We start from the raw sequence: 18,370 nt of genomic DNA, 5'->3' as shown, positions 1-18,370 counted from the left end.
TATTTTAGATTATGAGCCTCAGTTTCCTCACCTTTAAAATGGGAAAAAACATACCTACCCCCACAAAGTTTTCTTAAGAATTAAGTGAAACAAAAAAAAACACACCAAAACCAAGAAGTGAGATATGTTCAATTCTTATTAAGTATATTGCAGATTTTCAATATTAGTTTAACTGTTCCTTAATACAAACGTGGATATTTTCTTTTGTGTTATCTTACTGCTCTGACAAAGTCCTTTAGTTACCTGATCTTCAAGAACAGTGTATTATTTAACCAAACTACCTAAATGTGTATTCACTTAGGAAACATTTATTGAGCATCTACTATATGCAAGATACTAGTGTTAATAACAATAGCAATTAAAATTTGTCATTAGGTGTTTTAAAGTTTAACCCAATAATTTATTAAGAATAAAGAAAACTAACTTAAAATGTACCTATATTAAACCTAACAGGTAAATATTCTCACCTGCACCAGTGTCTGAAATTGTTCCCACTGTTTATCTGATAACTCAACAGGCAGACACAGTAGAAGTTCAACACAGCTTCTAAAAAAAAAGGTAAAGATAAATATAATTATTAAAATTCGAAGTAAAATAAAATGAATTCTAACATCAGTAGACGTCCCATAACTAATCTATTTAAATTATCATAAGAGCTAAGATATAAAATTAAAACAAAAAAAGCTAAACCTAATTTTTATTTACTCAAGGGTCTACTCACAATGCCAAGCGTTCCAGAACCAATGCTACATTTTCACATTCAGAGGTAAGATAAGGTCGGGCTTTAACATAACTTTGGATGGCCACTGTGTATACCTCCAACAAAGGTAAGGGATCTTCTGAAGTTTTCCATTTCTCTGCATATTCAAGGAGTGTCTGTTTTGGAACGAATAATAAAAAGTATTCAATGTAAATCAAAATACACACTGACTAATCAACTGTTTTTCTTTCCTCCCTGAGAAATTTTTAAAATAATTTATTTATAAAAACAAAAATTAGTTTATACTGGTTAAAATATTCAAAGTTATAAAACCATAGTCTTATTTCCAGTTCTCTTTAGGGAAAAAAAAAAAAAGAAGAGTGTTAATTCATCCAACAATAGCATCATTTCATAAAGGCTGGTGTTAAATGGTGTAAGCATTATCTCCTTTCTACCCTAGTCAAAATGCCAGCTTTCACTCAAAATTTCTAAGATTTAAGTTATTTTAAATAAAAGACATCTGGGCAAGTAATACTAGACCAGACATGCAATAAAGAATTTAAGAGTATTTGTTTTCTATTTTTTGTGTGTAAGGAGTATAAAATTCAACACGTAACAATAAATGAATCACATATAGTCACAAAAAACATGTAATTTTTCAGTTAATAAAAAATTATAGCACATAACATTACTGTCTTTTATGACAAGTTTAACGTTTAAAAAATCATCTAAAGACCTTCAACAAATGTAATCAATATTAAAGACTGATTACAAGGTCAAGTGATTTTTGTAATAAAGTGTTTATTTATTAAATTAAAAACACCCCTCATTCCTTAATGAAGTACGTATTTCAAATTCACCTTATCACAGAATTATCAAAAAAATAAACAGCACTTTCATGCTGTTTATCCTACAGAATAAAGAGATGGAAGAAACTGCTACAGTAGTTAAACACCCACATGTTAAGATAACTAAAATCACGAATTACATAAAAACTATATAAAAGATTCTAGAATTATGCTAAATGAAGTAGGGCTCTAATTAAATGTATTTTTTTTTTAAATATAAGACTGACACAATTGGTCCTCTTCACACTTCAAGGTTTAAATTCATCTCATCACATGTGAAAATTCAGATGTCATTTCCCAGAAAGGATGTGATCTTGAAGGAAACTCCACAAGGGCTTGTGTCCTCTGGCATTCAGAAAACACTTAACCCCCCAAAAACAACTGTAGGTAGTAGCTAGGAAGGAAGAAGAGACAGCAGGAAGGAAGGAAAGAGGAAATGAACGTTCAAAAGAAAACACATACTGCCTTATCCTGTCTCCATTAACCTCTAAATAGCAGAAGTAGTAAGTGACCACAGAGAATAAGGAAGAAAGAAAGGAAGAACAAAAAAAGGTAATCTGGCAAATGAAAGGACAACACAATAGCCCTAGCCGGCTTGGCTCAGTGGATAGTGTCAGCCTGCAGACCAAAGGGTCCTGGGTTCAATTCCGGTCAAGGCAAGTTTTGCAGGCTGCAGGCTGGTTGCAGGCTCCTCTCTGGCCCAGGCCCTGGTCTGACCTCATGCAGGAGGCAACAAATCAATGTGTTTCTCACACATTGATATTTTTCTCTGTTTTTCCCTCTCTCTTCCACTCTCTAAAAATCAATGGAAAAATATCCTTGAGTGAGAATTCAAAAAAATAATAAATTTTAAAAAGGGGGGCAATATAATAAAAACTCACTTTCTGAGTAATCATATATTCATGGACCCCGATCCCTCTAAGTTGGACAAAAGTGCAGGTAATCTGAAGACCCAGTACTTACAACTGGCATCTGAAGTTAGGGCCACCTTGTGGGACTAAGCCCTTTAACCTGTGGAGTCTGACACTAACTCCAGCTAGTGTCAGAATTGGATTGAATTGTAGGACACCTACTATTTGGTGTCAGAAGTCAAAACAATCTCTCAACAGGACTTACAAAATCTAAACAAAACTTGCCAAATGAATGGAAAAATCTGCATTCTGGGATTCTTCTGTGATTGTCCCTCTACTTCTAGGAATAAAACTGAGTATGATGTTCTATATCTAAAAAATGTTACATGAGCCCTAGCCGGTTTGGCTCAGTGGTTAGAGTGTCAGCTATGGACCAAATGGTTTCGGGTTCAATTTCCAGTCAAGGGCAAGCACCTCAGTTGCAGGTTTGATCCCAGGTCTGGATTGGAGCATGCAGGAGGCAATGAATTGATGTGTCTCTCTCACATGATGTTTCTCTCTCTCTCTGTTTCTCCCCCTCCCTTCCACTCTCTCTCTCTCTAAAAAAATAAAAAATAAATGGAAACGTATCTCTGGGTTAGGATTAACAACAACAAAAAAGCAAATTATCTGCATAACTGCATAAAGCTATGAGAGTTGATATTCATAAGCAGCAAGTATAGTATACCGATGGTAGAGCTTACCTAGTTTCTCAAGACACCAAGATCAGTAGAACCACTGTGAAAATGGAAGCACCCCAAACATAATTGATTAATAAATTATGCTTTCCTCAATTCAAAGTTACTTGTTGCCCTAGCCAGTGTAGTTCAGTTGGTTGGACTGTCGTCCTGTACACCAAAGGGGGGCAGGTTCAATCCCCAGTTGGGGTGCATGTAAGAGGCGATCAATCAGTGTTTCTCTCTCACATCGATGTTTCAAAACAATAAAAGTTACTTATTTGTATCTACTGCCTTAATCTATACAAGGGCTTTCAGGTGGGAATCCCACGATGCTCCAACTCATTCCTTTCACAGAATTATAAAGATCATTTAATTCTGTTTTAGAGAGGAGTAATTAAAAGGTCCAGTGAACTGCACAATATTAATACAATTGGTAATTAGCAAAGCCAGGCAGTCTCACTCTCTGTGAAACATTCTGTCCACTACCAACAGATACCGACTGTGGTAATGTAACCGAACTATAAATCTGCAGAATTACTTTACAATTACAACGTGCCTTTTACCTATATTATTTTAATTATTCCTCATAACTTCATGAAGTTAAATACCTTTTATCCAATTTGCCAGCCACAATAGAATAACTTGACTTCATTATCTATTAAGATTATTTTAGCTAAAAGAAAATCCAACTCAAATCATCGTAACAATAAGAAAGGTTTATCATATAATAGGAAATTAGGAGGAAAGGCCAGTTCCAGGTTTGGTTAGTTCAGTAGCTCAACAATGTGTTCAAGGACAAACTATGTCTTCAATCTTCCATTGTCAGATGATGCCCCCACCTAACATCCAGGTGTCAAGAGAGTGAAACAAGCTTCTTACCCAGGTTCAGCAATAAGGAACAAGGAAACCTTTTCCAGAATACCCCCAACCCAATTCCCATTAGATTTCTCATCAGGTCTCAATGGTCAAAAGTCACACAGCCATACTGGAATCCCATGGCTGACTTTTCTTTTCTTTTTTAAATCCTCATCTGAGGATATGTTTTTATTGCTTTAAAAAAATTCTTTTTAATTAATTTTTTTTGGGGTGACATTGGTCAACATGAATATACAGGTTTCAGGTGTGGGTTTCTATGTTACAAGATCTGTACATTGAACCATGTGCCCACGACCCAAAGTCAAAACTTTTCCTGTCACCATATATTAGGACCCTCTTCCCAACTTTTTTTTTTTTTTAAAGAGAGAGACACATCGATCAGTTGCCTCCCGTACTTGCCTGACCAGGGGACTGAATCTGCACCCTAGGTATGTGCCCTGACTGGGTATCGAACCTGCAACCTTTTGGTATACTAGACGACACTCTAACCAAGAAAGTCACCCAATCAGGGCAGTAATATGCTTCTTTTAAAAATGGACAAAGTGGAGCATAAACAGGTTAAAGTAGTAAGCCCCAAGATCACAGAGCTATTTAAGAGGCAGAGAGAAGATTCAAAACCTACATTTCTGGACAAATGGAAATTTGATTCATAGCCAAAATCACAAATCTGAAAACTTGTCACATAAGGTAAGAGGCTTATTCTGTGTGGTCTCACAGGGCAAACCAGGAGCTCTAGGTTAAAGTGTGAAGGAGATACATTTCTGTTTTCCGTGAGGCAGAAACATCAAACAATTAGAGTTAACAAAAAATAGAACAGGTTAGCCTCCTGGGACAGGAGGACCCAGAACTGAGCAAGATGACTCTGAGTTCAGAAAACTGTATAGGAGTCCTATTTTGGCGCCACATTCCTTCATACCAGAAGAAACTACACCAGTGTGTAATGTGAAGAGGGCGGCTAGCTCATACAGGTTTTGATTGATGTATACATTGCTTAAAAATGATTTTAATTAGTTTCATAATATTTAAAAATAATAAATTTCACATAAACCTTAAATTTCTAACTTTTCTTTCTTTAAAATTTTGGAAAATTAGGCAACTCATATTCCGGCATGGCAACTAAAGGCTGGAGCTGAGTCACAGATGAGCCAAGCTCCCTGACTGAAACCAGGCAGGGACTCTCTGGCTGCTAAAAGCCTCAACAAGCTGCCTCTCTCTTTAAAGAAGCTATTGGACCCCTAACAAGATATTTGTGGTTACACCCTCTATTCTATAGTGTGTATTATGGACAGGCCTGAGATAGGAGAAATACAAACCAAAAAAAGGTTAAAGGATCATGCTCTAAGGAGATCTCCAACACAGTGTTTCTCAGCCTCTTCTATCATCCGTTCCCAAGGAGTCTTTTAACTTTTTTCTTAACTGTCCCCCATCCCCATTGACATGTAATACTACAGATATATTATAGTGTATCTGTTTATAGGATATATATATATATTCTATATAATAAAAGCCCAGCAACCATAATGACCAGAACGACTGCTCGAACAGTTGCTATGAGGTGCACTAACTACCTCTCGGTCCCCCACCCCCACTTCCAGCCCGCAGGCTCCAATTGCAGCATGGTGAACAGGGAACCGGGTGGGTGGCAGCGGGGCGAGACTGGGGACTGGCGAGCGGTGGAATGGCCGACCTTTTGGTCCCCCCCCCCCCCCCGCCCGGCCCGTAGGCTCTGATCGATCGGTGGTGGTGGCGGGGCGGGACTAGTGAATGGGCAGAAGATGACCCTGATCATATATCAAGCATCTTCTCAGATCACAGTGGCATAAAACTAGAAATCAACTACAATAAAAACAATTAAAAAAATTAAACACCTGGAGGCTAAATAGCATGCTATTAAACAACAACTGGGTTACCAAAGAGATCAAAGAAAAAATAAAAAGCATCATGGCAACAAACAACAATGAAAACACAACAATCCAAAATCTATGGGTCACAGTGAAAGCAGTCTTGAGAGGGAAGTTCAAAGCTCTACAGGCCTACCTCAAAAAACAAGAAACAATGGTAATAAATTACCTAACCCAACAACTCAAAGAGTTAGAGAGAGCAACAAGAAAAGCCTAGTGTAAGCAGAAAGAAGGAAATAATAAAGATTAGAGCGGAAATAAACGACATAAAGAAAAAAAACAAAACACCAATACAAAAGATCAACAAAACCAAGAGCTGGTTCTTTGAAAGGTTAAACAAGATTGATGAACCTCTAGCCAGGATCACCAAGAAGCAAAGAGAGAGGACCCAAATAAACAAAATCAGAAATGAAAGAGGTGAAGTAACAACCAATCCCACAGAAATACAAACGATTAAAAAATATTATGAACAACTCTATTCCAACAAAATGGACAACCTAGATGAAATGGACACCTTCTTAGAAAAATACAAGCTCCCAAAACTCAACCAAGAAGAATAAAAAAACCTGAATAGGCCGATAACTACCGAAGAAATTGAAACAGTGATGATCCCACTTCTAGGAATATATCCCAAGAAACTAGAAATACCAATTAGAAAGGATATATGCACCCCTATGTTCATAACAGCACAATTCACCATAGCTAAGATTTGGAAACAGCCTAAGTGCCCATCAGCAGAGGAGTGGATTAAAAAACTGTGGTACATCTACACAATAGAAAACTAGGCTGCGGTAAAAAACAAGGAGTGCTTACCATTTGCAAAAGCATGTATGGAACTAGAGAGCATTATGCTAAGTGAAATAAGCCAGTCAGAGAAAGATAAATATCACATGATCTCATTCATTTATGGAATATAATGAACAACATAAACTGATGAACAAAAAAAGATCCAGAGACAGAGAAACATCAATCAGACCATCAAACCTCAGAGGGAAGGTAGGGGAGGGTGGGGGTAAGGGAGAGAGATCAACCAAAGGACTTGTATGCATGCATATAAGCCTAACCAATGGACGCAGACAACAGGGGGTGAGGGCATGAGGGGGGGAGGAAGGGGGGTAATGGGAGAATAAGGACACATATGTAACACCTTAATCAATAAAGAAACTAAAAAAAGAAAAGAAAAAAAAATCTACCAGCAAACAAAGGTCCTGGTCCGGACGGCTTTACAGGGGAGTTCTATCAAGCATTCAAAGAAAACTAAAACCTATCCTCTTCAGACTATTACAAAAAATTCAATAGGAAGGCACACTTCCAAGCTCTTTCTATGAAGCCAGCATTACCCTAATACCAAAACCAGATAAAGACACTACAAAAAAAAGAGAACTACAGGCCAATATCCTTGATGAACATAGATGCTAAAATCCTCAACAAAATTGTAGCAAATCGGATTCAACAATACATTAGAAAGATCATACACCATGACCAAGTGAGATTTATTCCAGGGATGCAAGGATGGTACCATATCTGCAAATCAATAAATGTGATACATCACATAAACAAACTGAGAGACAAAAATCACATAATCATATCAATTGATACAGAAAAAGCATTTGACAAAATCCAACACCCTTTCTTGATAAAAACTCTCCGTAAAGTGGGAATAGAAGGATCATACCTCAACATAATAAAAGCCCTATGTGACAAACCTACAGCCAACATCATACTCAATGGGCAAAAACTAAACCCATTCCCCCTAAGAACAGGAACAAGACAAGGATGCCCACTTTCACCACTCCTGTTCAACATAGTACTAGGAAGTACTAGCCATAGCGATCAGACAAGAAGAAATAAAAGGCATCCAAATTGGAAAAGAAGAAGTAAAACTGTCCTTATTCGCAGATGACATGATACTATACATAGAAAAACCCCAAAGACTCCATAAAAAAACTACTAGACCTAATAAATGAATTTGGCAATGTAGCAGGATACAAAATTAACACCCAGAAATCTATGGCCTTTTTACATACCAATAATGAACTCACAGAAAAAGAAATGAAAAAAACAATCCCATTTACCAAAAAAATTAAGATACCTAGGAAAAAACTTAAGGACATAAAAGACCTGTACTCGGAAAACTACAGGACATTGAAAAGAGATAGAGGAAGACATAAACAAATGGAAGAACGTATGATGTTCATGGATTGGCAGAATCAACATCATTAAAATGTCCATACTACCTAAAGCAATCTATAGATTCAATGCAATACCCATTAAAATACTAATGATAGAACAAACTCTCCAAAAATTCATCTGGAATAAAAAAAAGACCCTGAATAGCTACAGCTATTCTGAGAAAGAAGAACAAAGTTGGAGGGATCATAATACCAGACATCAAGCTATATTACCAAGCTACAGTTCTCAAAACTGCCTGGTACTGGCACAAGAACAGACATATAGAGCAATGGAACCAAATAAAGAACCCAGAAATTGACCCAAGTCATTATACTCAATATTTGACAAAGGAGGCAAGAGCATATAATGGAGTCAAAACAGTCTGGTGCTAGATATTAAAAAAAAAAAAAAAAAAGCCCTAACAAGTTTGGCTCAGTGGATAGAGCGTCATCAGCCTGCAGACTGAAGGGTCCCAGGTTCGATTCCGGTCAAGGGCATGTACCTTGGTTGCAGGCACATACCCAGTAGGGAGTGTGCAGGAAGAAGCTGATCGATGTTTCTAACTCTCTATCCCTCTCCCTTACTCGCTGTAAATATCAATAAAATATATATATTTTTAAAAAAAATAAATAAATAAAATAAATGTGCTAGAAAATTTGGTCAGATACACGCAAAAAAAAAAAAAAAAAATGAAACTAGATCATCAACTTACACCATACACAAAAACAAACTCAAAATGGCTAAAGGACTTGAATGAAAGATGGGAAACCATAAAAACCCTACAAGACTCCATAGGCAGCAAAATTGCAGACATATGTCATAGCAATATCTTTATAGACATAGATCCTAGAGCAAAAGAGACCAAGGAGAAAATAAACAAATGGGACTACATCTAAATAAAAAGCTTCTGCACAGCAAAAGAAACCATCAACAAAACAACAAGAAAGCCCATTGCATGGGAGAACATATTTGCAATGTTACTCTGATAAGGGTTTAATATCCAACATTTACAGAGAACTTATACAACTTAACAAAAGGAAGATAATCAATCCAATCAAAAAATGGGCAAAGGACCTAAATAGACACTTTTCAAAAGAGGACATTCAGAAAGCCAAGAGACATATGAAAACATGCTCAAAGTCACTAATCATCTGAGAGATGTAAATCAAAACAACAATGAGGTTTCACCTCACACCTGTCAGAATGGCTATCATCAACAAATCAACAAATGACAAGTGCTGGCGAGGATGCGGAGAAAAAGGAACCCTCCTGCACTGCTGGTGGGAATGCAGACTGGTGCAGCCACTGTGGAAAACAGTATGACATTTCCTCAAACAATTAAAAATGAAACTTGCATTTGACCCAGTGATCCCACTACTAGGAATATATCCCAAGAAAATAGAAACACCAATCAGAAAGGATATATGCACCCCTATGTTCATAGCAGCACAATTCATCATAGCTAAGATTTGGAAACAGCCTAAGTGCCCATCAGCAGATGAGTGGATTAGAAAACTGTGGTACATCTACACAATGGAATACTATGCGACTATAAAAAAGAAGGAATTCTTACCATTTGCAACAGCATGGATGGAACTGGAGAGCATTATGCCAAGTGAAATAAGCCAGTCAGTGAAAGAAAAATACCACATGATCTCACTCATTTATGGATAATAAAGAACATTATAACCTGATGAACAAAAGATAGAAACAGAGGCAGAGAAGCATCAAACAGACTGTCAAATTACAGCGGGAAGGCTAGGGAGGGTTGGGGGCAGGGGGAGAGGTAAGAGATTAACCTTAGGACTTGTATGCATGCATATAAGCATAACCAATGGACGCAAGACACTGAGGGGGTGGGATAAGGGCATGTGCCGGGGGGTAGGTGAGGCCGGGAGGTCAATGGGGAAAAAAAGGAGACATATGTACTACTATTTGTAACTAGTGACCCAGTGCACGAAATTCGTGCACATTAAAAGGGATTAATTAGAGGAAATAATTTAATATTGCTATTTGCCCTTTCTCTATAATAGAAGTGTCAGAGATGAAAGAAAATTAGTAAAATGTATATGAAAACCTTCCTCCTGTCAGAGTCTGGGGCTCACCATGGGACCCAGAGTCAAGTCCCCGCCCACCCACATGCACCTCAAAATCACGTGAGACCCAGACCCGGCCGCCCCCCACCCCCAAATTGGGCTAGATCCAGACCTGGCCAGTCCCACCCCCCTTGTCAAGCCTGCCAGGCAGGGGGCATAGCCTCAGGTCCCCTGGCCCCAGGGCCAGGATGGGGGGCGTGGCCTGAGGTCCCCCAGACCGGGGTGGGGGGGCGTGCCTTGAGGTCCACTGTCAATCCCCGCCAGGTGGGGGACATGGCCTGAGATCCCCTGTCAAGCCCCACTGGGTTGGGGGCATGGCCGGAGGTTTCCTGTCAAAGGCTGCCAGGCGGGGGGTGGGGCGAGCCTCAGGTCCCTCGGCCCAGCACCGGGAGGGGGGCACAGCCTCAGGTCCCCTGTCAAGCCCCGCTGGGTGGGGGCGCAGCCTGAGTTCCCCCAACCCAGCACTGGGGGTGCACCTTGAGATCCCCCATCAAGCCCTGCTGGGTGGGGGGCACGGCCTGAGGTCCCCTGTCAAGCCCTGCCGGGCAGGGGGTGCGGTCTGAGGTCCCCAGGCCTGGTACCGGGGTGGGGGGCACAGCCTGAAGTTCCCTGTCAAGCCCCACCTGGTGGGGGACGCGGGGAGCAGCCTGAGATCCTCTAGCCCAGCACCAGGATGGGAAGTGCACCTTGAGATCCCGTCAAGCCCCGCCAGGTGAGGGGAGAGGCCTGAGGTCCCCTGTCAAACTCTGCCGGGTGGGGGACATGGCCTGAGGTCCCCCGGCCTGGCGCTGGGGCGAGGGGAGCAGCCTGAGGTCCCCTAGCCCAGCACCAGGACCGGAAGCACACCTTGAGGTCCCCTGTCAAGCCCTGCCGGGTGGGGGGCATGGCCTGAGGTCTCCTGGCCTGGCACTGGGGTGGAGGGTGCGGCCTTAGGTCCCCCAGCCTGACGCCAGGACGGGGGGAGCGGCCTGAGGTCCCCTGTCAAGCCCTGCTGGGTGGGGGACACGGCCTGAGGTCCCCTGTCAAGCCCCATGGGGGGAGGGGAGGGTATAGCCTCAGGTCCCTGCTGATTGCTTGTTAAGGCTCCTTAAGGGAACTTGGCCTCAGCTGTGGGTGCAGCCATCTTTGTGACGGAATGATGGTCAATTAGCATATTCCCTCTTTATCAGATAGGATACTTTCAACAATAAAAAAAATTGTGTACAAATTGAAATGTCTGTGTACTTATCCTCAGAACAACCAATAAAATCTCAATTATGAAATAATTTTTGACACACACACACACACACACACACACACACAATCTGTCAGATCTCAGGATAAATTAAAGCATAGCATTCTATAGAGAAATAGAAGACCAGGAACATAATAAGAGATTTCTACCCATTTGACAATGAATATCTTTACTTAAAGAGCTCTTTAAAGAAGGTATCAAAACAACCTGAGTGGTTTTCCTCCCCTTACCATATTGGCCACTTGTACACACACCCCTTTCCAGATGCATTCAGATGATGACAATTTCCAGGGATGCAAATGAAGGAGGGAAACACACAGACTGTGATGTTATCATAAAAAACCAAAACTCACTCTAGGGGACAAGTTGTTTTTCATGTACTGTTTCTGGCAAACTATAGACTGACTACTCAAAATATCCAGAAATAAATTCCCCAGACATGTTTTATTTGGCTCATACAGTACATTATTTTCCCCCTAGATATTTTTAATTAGTTGCCAATATTTCAAAATTGGGACATTACTCATAAGAATCTGGATTTCTAGTTATTTCTTTAAAAAATCAGAATCTAGCAACACTGGGCCAGTTAAATCCCATCCCATGTAGCAGTAACGAGCAGGTAGGTAGCACTTGGGTAAATCCATAGGAGCTTTCTAGTCCTCACTGCTCTTTTCCTATCCAAGTTTTTTTGTTACTTTACATTCCTGGGGTTTACAGCACTTAACATTGTCACTGCTGGCATAGGCAATTAACTAGTGAAAGCAGTTTTTAATCCAAGAGAACCAAACTACACTAAGTTATTAGTAAATTAGGTTCATCTAATAGCTCTTCAGCTAAAGATCTGGCTCTGGATGTGTTTATTTTTAAGTGGCCAGGCCTTGGAATGCAGAGATTTAATCAAGTGAGATATTAGACAAGATGATTTTTAAAAGTCCATGAATATTTATCATGACTGATCTGGAACCATAATCAACAGTACTTTTGATGTATTTAAGACAGAGAGGACTGACAATTTTCTTAAGTAATTCCACACCCTGCTCAAATTTTGGATTATTTTTATTAGGATTAGAAATTCAACACAATGTTACTTAATAATAATAATAATAATAATAATAATAATAATAATAATTTATTCGCTTACCTAATAACCAAGAAAGACCAGGGTGATGATGGCACAACTGGAATTCTGAATTTACAAAACTATACATACCAAAGACTCTAGTCTTACCCTAGTCATCCACCCCATGAACCCTTGCTGCTAATGTAATAGGAGTAGCTAAAAGCAAGTTTTGAGTTCAAGTTTTCAGAGAAACTGTGAGTTTATAACTCTTTAAAAAGACTGAACTCAGCAGCAACAGGGTGGCTTATCTTTTCAAACACCCTTCTATTCCAAATCATCCTTCTTCAAATTACCTCAGTTTTCCCATTTATATATTTCAGAGAGGAAGGGAGAGGGAGAGGGAGGGAGGGAGGGAGGGAGGGAGGGAGGGAGGGAGAAACATCAATGATGAGAGAGAATCATTAATTGGCTGCCTCCTGCACACCCCACACCAGGGATGGAGCCTGCAACCCAGGCATGTGCCCCGACCGGGAATGAAACCACTGACCCCCTGGTTCATAGGTTGAAGCTCAACCACTGAGCCACATCAGCCAGGCTCTATTTACCCATTTTTATTGTCAACCTGAAATCTTATCTACTTATGACACATCACACATTATCATAAATTAGTCTAGATATTCCTTAATAGCTAGCTGAATTCTCCTACACTCACAGAATCAGGTTTGAATGAGGATGCAAAGTGGGGCTCACAGAAATATGAGAATAGTGGCTACCTAGGGAAAGATGGCAGGGGAAGGGAGAAGAAATAAAAATGAAGTGACAAGAAATGCCCCCCGCAAAAGAATACAACTATTGTTTCTAAATTGGACAGCAAGCTTGCCTAATACTGGGAAATGGTGGAAAACCTTTTCTGCATGGCATCCTGTTCCTAGAATACAAAATAATATTAAAGTATACATTGTGAATGAAAAAAGACTTTTGTTATTAGCCTGGAAATTGTATGTCCATTAATAACATAGAAAAAGTACGCTTGAAGTTCTAAAAGAATATAAATAGAACAACAAAATAAAAATTATTTTCACTGTCATAGTATGTCAACTAAAGGGGCCTTAAAAGCAAAACAATAACTTTTTAATAAGATACAATATACAGAGTATTCTTAAATTTCATGTTATATTTTCTTGCACAGGCCTACAAGAAAAAATGTATTTGATAGCAAAATATATTATAAATATTTTTCTCCCTTTTTTTAAATACCAAAGTTAGTTTCCATGGACTAGCAGATGACCCAAATACACCATGTGTATAAGGGAGAAAGTATTGGTACAAATCTACAGCTTTTATGCATAAGTATAGTACATATGTGTAGTTTGTAATTTACCTTGTTTTAGCTCCACAGCATCAGATAGGGTCCAACCAAGAAATAGGACCACACAGTAATTTAATCAGGGAAAGTTTCACATAAAGAGTAATTACAATGAGGCAGCAATTTTCAACCAGTGTGCTGCAAGAATTTTTAAAACATTCAATACCTGACTATTTAGTCAGGGGCACTGACCTCTTTTCCCTTAGATCAGGGGTGGAAAACATCCAGCCAATGGGCCATATAAGGCCTGCGAAATCACTTAGTCTGGCCCTGCTAAGGCATTAGGGTGAGTTAATTAAATGTTTAGCCAAATATAGCCGGTGAATTTTTAAGTTGATAATTCTGTATGGCCCATGAATGATGTTATAAATATCCAAATGGCCCTGGGCAGAAGGTTCCCCATCCCTGCCTTAGATTATAAAAATTTAAAGAAGGGTAACAGCCAACAAAACAGCTATCTGGTGTGAATGAATTAAAACTGTACCTATTTTTTTCTTTGTCAGATTGGCAAAATATATTTTTGGTGTGCTACAGAATTTTAGTAATTAGTTTGTGTATACCATGAGATGAAAAAAGTTGAAAACCATTGCAATAGAGGGTAACTCATATAAACATGTAAAGAGAACTCTAAATAATACCTGAGGGCTGTTACAGTACACAAGGAACATACAAACTTGGAAGAGCACCCTTCCCCAAAGCTAGGGTTTGGACCTTGTTGGAGAAGATGTGGTTGCAATCTACTGGAGTGCAAAGTTGTTCTCCAGGTTGGGTGGGGCCAAAGAGGATGGTGGGTGAGTGCACAATGGGAGTTAGGACACTGAGAACCTGACTGCCAGCAGCATCCGCATAGGAAGGGCCAGGGGAAACAACCATCTGTGACACCACAGACACGCACTAGGAGTTGGGATGTTGACTGGTGGCTTTCCATCAGAAGACATGAGGTTTGGGGTATGCAATGTCCACATCAGGAAAACTGATGAGGTGGTCACTAAGTTGGGGCTGTGAGCTCACAAAATCTGTCCACTCGGCATCCACCTGAATGGCCACTTATCCGTGCAACTAGCAGCCCTGCAGTAGGAACAAGAAACAAAAACAGAAGGCCCTAACTTGCGTAAAGTTCCTTAGGCATCCTCTATTGACAAAGCTTAACTTCACACAACATAGATGCCTAAAGGGTCAAGCCAATATTGCAGAGCAAGTAATAGTTGATTTAGAGCTAGAAGGGAATCTGATAACTGCCACATTCAATACTCAGGGATCTACATGAAGGATAAAGCATGACAGAAGCAATGAACTATAAGTATATATTACATTAAATTTGACTAAAAGTTTCAAAAAAATCTGATTGGCTCACTGCTGTCACTTCTCCATTACACTCTGAAAATAGGGAAAATAGCTCAGGCAGTTATTTAACAACATATTTCAGAAACTTGAGCTACTTACAGCACTATAAACTGTGGTTTCCAAAGAGAGTATATAATGAAGTACGGGGGCAGGAGTATATAGTTTTCCATTAAATTTATCTAAAACAAACTTCTTTTTATTGAATTTATTGGGGTGACACTAGTTATTAAAATTACATAGGTTTCAGGTGTACAATTCTACAACACATCATCTGTCTATTGCAGGGGTCCTCAAACTTTTTAAACAGGGGGCCAGTTCACTGTCCCTCAGACCGTTGGAGGGCCGGGCTATAGTTTAAAAAAAACTATGAACAAATTCCTATGCACACTGCACATATCTTATTTTGAAGTAAAAAAACAAAACGGCAAAAACACCCGCATGTGGCCCGCGGGCCGTAGTTTGAGGACGCCTGGTCTAGTGTATTGTGTGTTTACCACCCCAAGCCAAGTCTCCTTCCATCACCATTTATCTCTTCTATCTCCCCCACCCTCTTTCCTTAAAACAAACTTTATTATTTAATAAACAGATTCTAACTATATAAACTGAAACTACATATGTATGCATATGTGTGTATATATGATTTATAATTAAACATTCCCATATTGAAGTTTCATATTCAAACTAGGGGCCCAGTGCATGAATTCATGCACCTACAAAGGAACTGTGGGCCGTGAGGCTGTGGTAGGCACAGGGGCGAGTCTCGTCCCATCCTCTGCGCCCCCGCTCAGTCCCTCCTGCTGCGGCCCCCGATCCCCTGTCTGCTGGCAGCCCCGCTGCCGCTCCCACATGCAGCCGGCACCGGCCCTGTTCACACACGCTGACGGCGCGGAGCGATTGGGGTCAGCGCCAGCAGCGGGTGCAAGCGGGGCTGGCGCCATCAGTGGGTGTGAGTGGCAGCTGCTGCCCCAATAGCCCCTCAGGAGCAGGGGGAGGTGCAGAAGCCCTCAGGGGCGATCAGGGCCAGCAGCCGCCACTTGCATCCACTGATGGCACTGAGTGATCGGGACTGGCGCCAGGCACCGGCAGCAGGTGCGAGTGCCAGGCAGCACCGCAGTGTGCAGGAGCAAAGAATTTTCAGTAACCACCAGAGGCTCGCCCTGATGACAGCAACCGGCGCCCTGCCTTGGTCTGACAACCCTGCTCACCTACTTCACCATCCCGCTGCAGCCGAAGCCCACCATGTTCTGCACACGCCCCCTGGTGGTCAGTGCACATCATAGCAACCGGTTGTTCAGTTGTTCTGCCATTCGGTCTATTTGCATATTAGCCTTTTATTATATACGATTATTACATAGGATGTTTACTAGTATAATACTCAATTAAAAGCAGTTTAAAGACTACTGATGTAGACAATGACCCTACCTTTCCCCATGGATTTTAAATACATCTTTGCACCATACAAAGAGGCCAAATACTTAAGAAATGCAGATTTTTAAAAATTAGTGCATTAAAATAAAAAATTATACTTGGAGATTAGAAACAGATTTCTTCAAGTTGCTCCCACTGTAGTTCATAAATATGTATTGATTACCTTTAAAAGACCCACATATTACCCCAAAAATCTCAAACTAATCCCCACTACTGCTAAACAAAGAACACTAACACATTTTTTTTAGTAAGGCTATCATTGTTCTTTCTGAAGTTTAGTTTCAAGTGATTAATATTGTAAATACCCTTTGTACCTTTTAAAAGCAATTTCTATAATCAGCAACCTATGAAAAACAATGTTTTACTTAGTTTGGGTTTTGCTTTTGCTTTTGCTTTTTTTTTTTAAATCCTAGTTACATGATTTGGGCAAGTTATTATACGTATCAGTGTTTCAGCAGTTTCTCTATATAAACAGGGTTAGTAACTACCTACTGAAGATTAAATTAGTTTCTCTCTCTCCTTCCTCTCATACACTCACGTTTGCTTTATAAGAACTATATATATTTGATCAAACTGAATCCTTGTCTGCTCTGAACATAGGTACCCAATGTCAGAATTGAGATGAAACATGAGTGGTCATAAGAAACCTAATTTCAGTAAGTAATAAACTCTTATGACCAAAAAAATTCACTCCTCCCTCCAAACAATTAAAAACCACCTATTCAAGGGAAAAAAAGGAGACAACCATTCAACAAAATTTAATTACTTGCCATTCAGTAAAATAAGGTCTGGCTCCTTCTTTTAAAGAGCTCCAATTTGGGGTAAAGGGATACAGTCATAATACAGAGAAGCTATGATAAAAGCCAGAAAAATACACACCGTCCAATAAAAAAGGATGAAGCATACGTCATTAAATCCATTCAGGATTACTATAAGAACGCCTCTCGAAAAATGTAATAATATACAATAATTTTATCATAGATTGAGGGAAAGAAATGTGCAGAAATGGGATTGCTAAAAGAAATTACACTAAAGGAGAGAGCTAACGCCAAAGCAGAGGTGTGGAAGGATGTGTAAACTATAGTCTGTGTAAAAACAGACTATAAAGGCCCAATGCGACAAAGAAAGTAAGATATGGCTGCCAATCAGCCATGCTGGCACACTGGGAGTCCTTGAATATAAATAAGGCTACTAGTTAGCTTAAATTTTATTTTTCACAGAATAGCATTTATGTGGTGCTTACTTATGTGATGGGCACCATGCTGATGTCTCATTTAATCCCCACAACCCTATGAAGTAGGTATTATCATCATTTAACCCTTTGTATTCGCTTGCTTTTTTCTCGATTCCTTTATTCTACTCGGGATTTAATTTTTTAAATACCCCAGATTTTACAAAGCGCAGCAGCAGAATAAAAAACTGGACTTTCTTTTCATACAAACTTATTTATTTGGATTTTTTTATATTTCAAATTATTGGTACATTCAAAGAGTAATTTTAATCTCAACATCCAAGTGCAAAAGGTTGATAGGTTAAGAAACTGACCCCCATTGTTGAAACTGAGCAATGTGATTTCAGCTCATGGTGTCCAACCCAGAATCTGAACTCTTCAACATTGTGCTGCCTTTTAAAGTCTTTTTTTTTAAAAAAAAAAAAACATATTTTATTGATTTTTTACAGAGAGGAAGAGAGAGGGATAGAGTTAGAAACATCGATGAGAGCGAAACATCAATCAGCTGCCTCCTGCACACCTCCTACTGGGGATGTGCCTGCAA

At 39.7% G+C, this 18,370-nt stretch overlaps 1 protein-coding gene across 1 annotated transcript in view; it reads right to left on the bottom strand.

The window, feature by feature from the left end:
* ZNF292 (zinc finger protein 292) overlaps positions 1–18,370 on the bottom strand; it is a 76,306-nt gene that overhangs the window by 41,544 nt on the left and 16,392 nt on the right. The window contains exons 2-3 of the mRNA XM_008146583.3: positions 722–876; positions 468–546 (exon numbers count right to left, since the gene is read on the bottom strand). Coding sequence (XP_008144805.2) covers positions 468–546; positions 722–876 — 234 coding nt within the window. The remainder of the gene's footprint in view (positions 1–467; positions 547–721; positions 877–18,370) is intronic.

Source organism: Eptesicus fuscus, chromosome 10 (genome assembly GCF_027574615.1).
Source record: "Eptesicus fuscus isolate TK198812 chromosome 10, DD_ASM_mEF_20220401, whole genome shotgun sequence".
Taxonomy (NCBI): Eukaryota; Metazoa; Chordata; class Mammalia; order Chiroptera; family Vespertilionidae; genus Eptesicus; species Eptesicus fuscus.
This window is presented reverse-complemented; position numbering and strand designations above follow the sequence as displayed.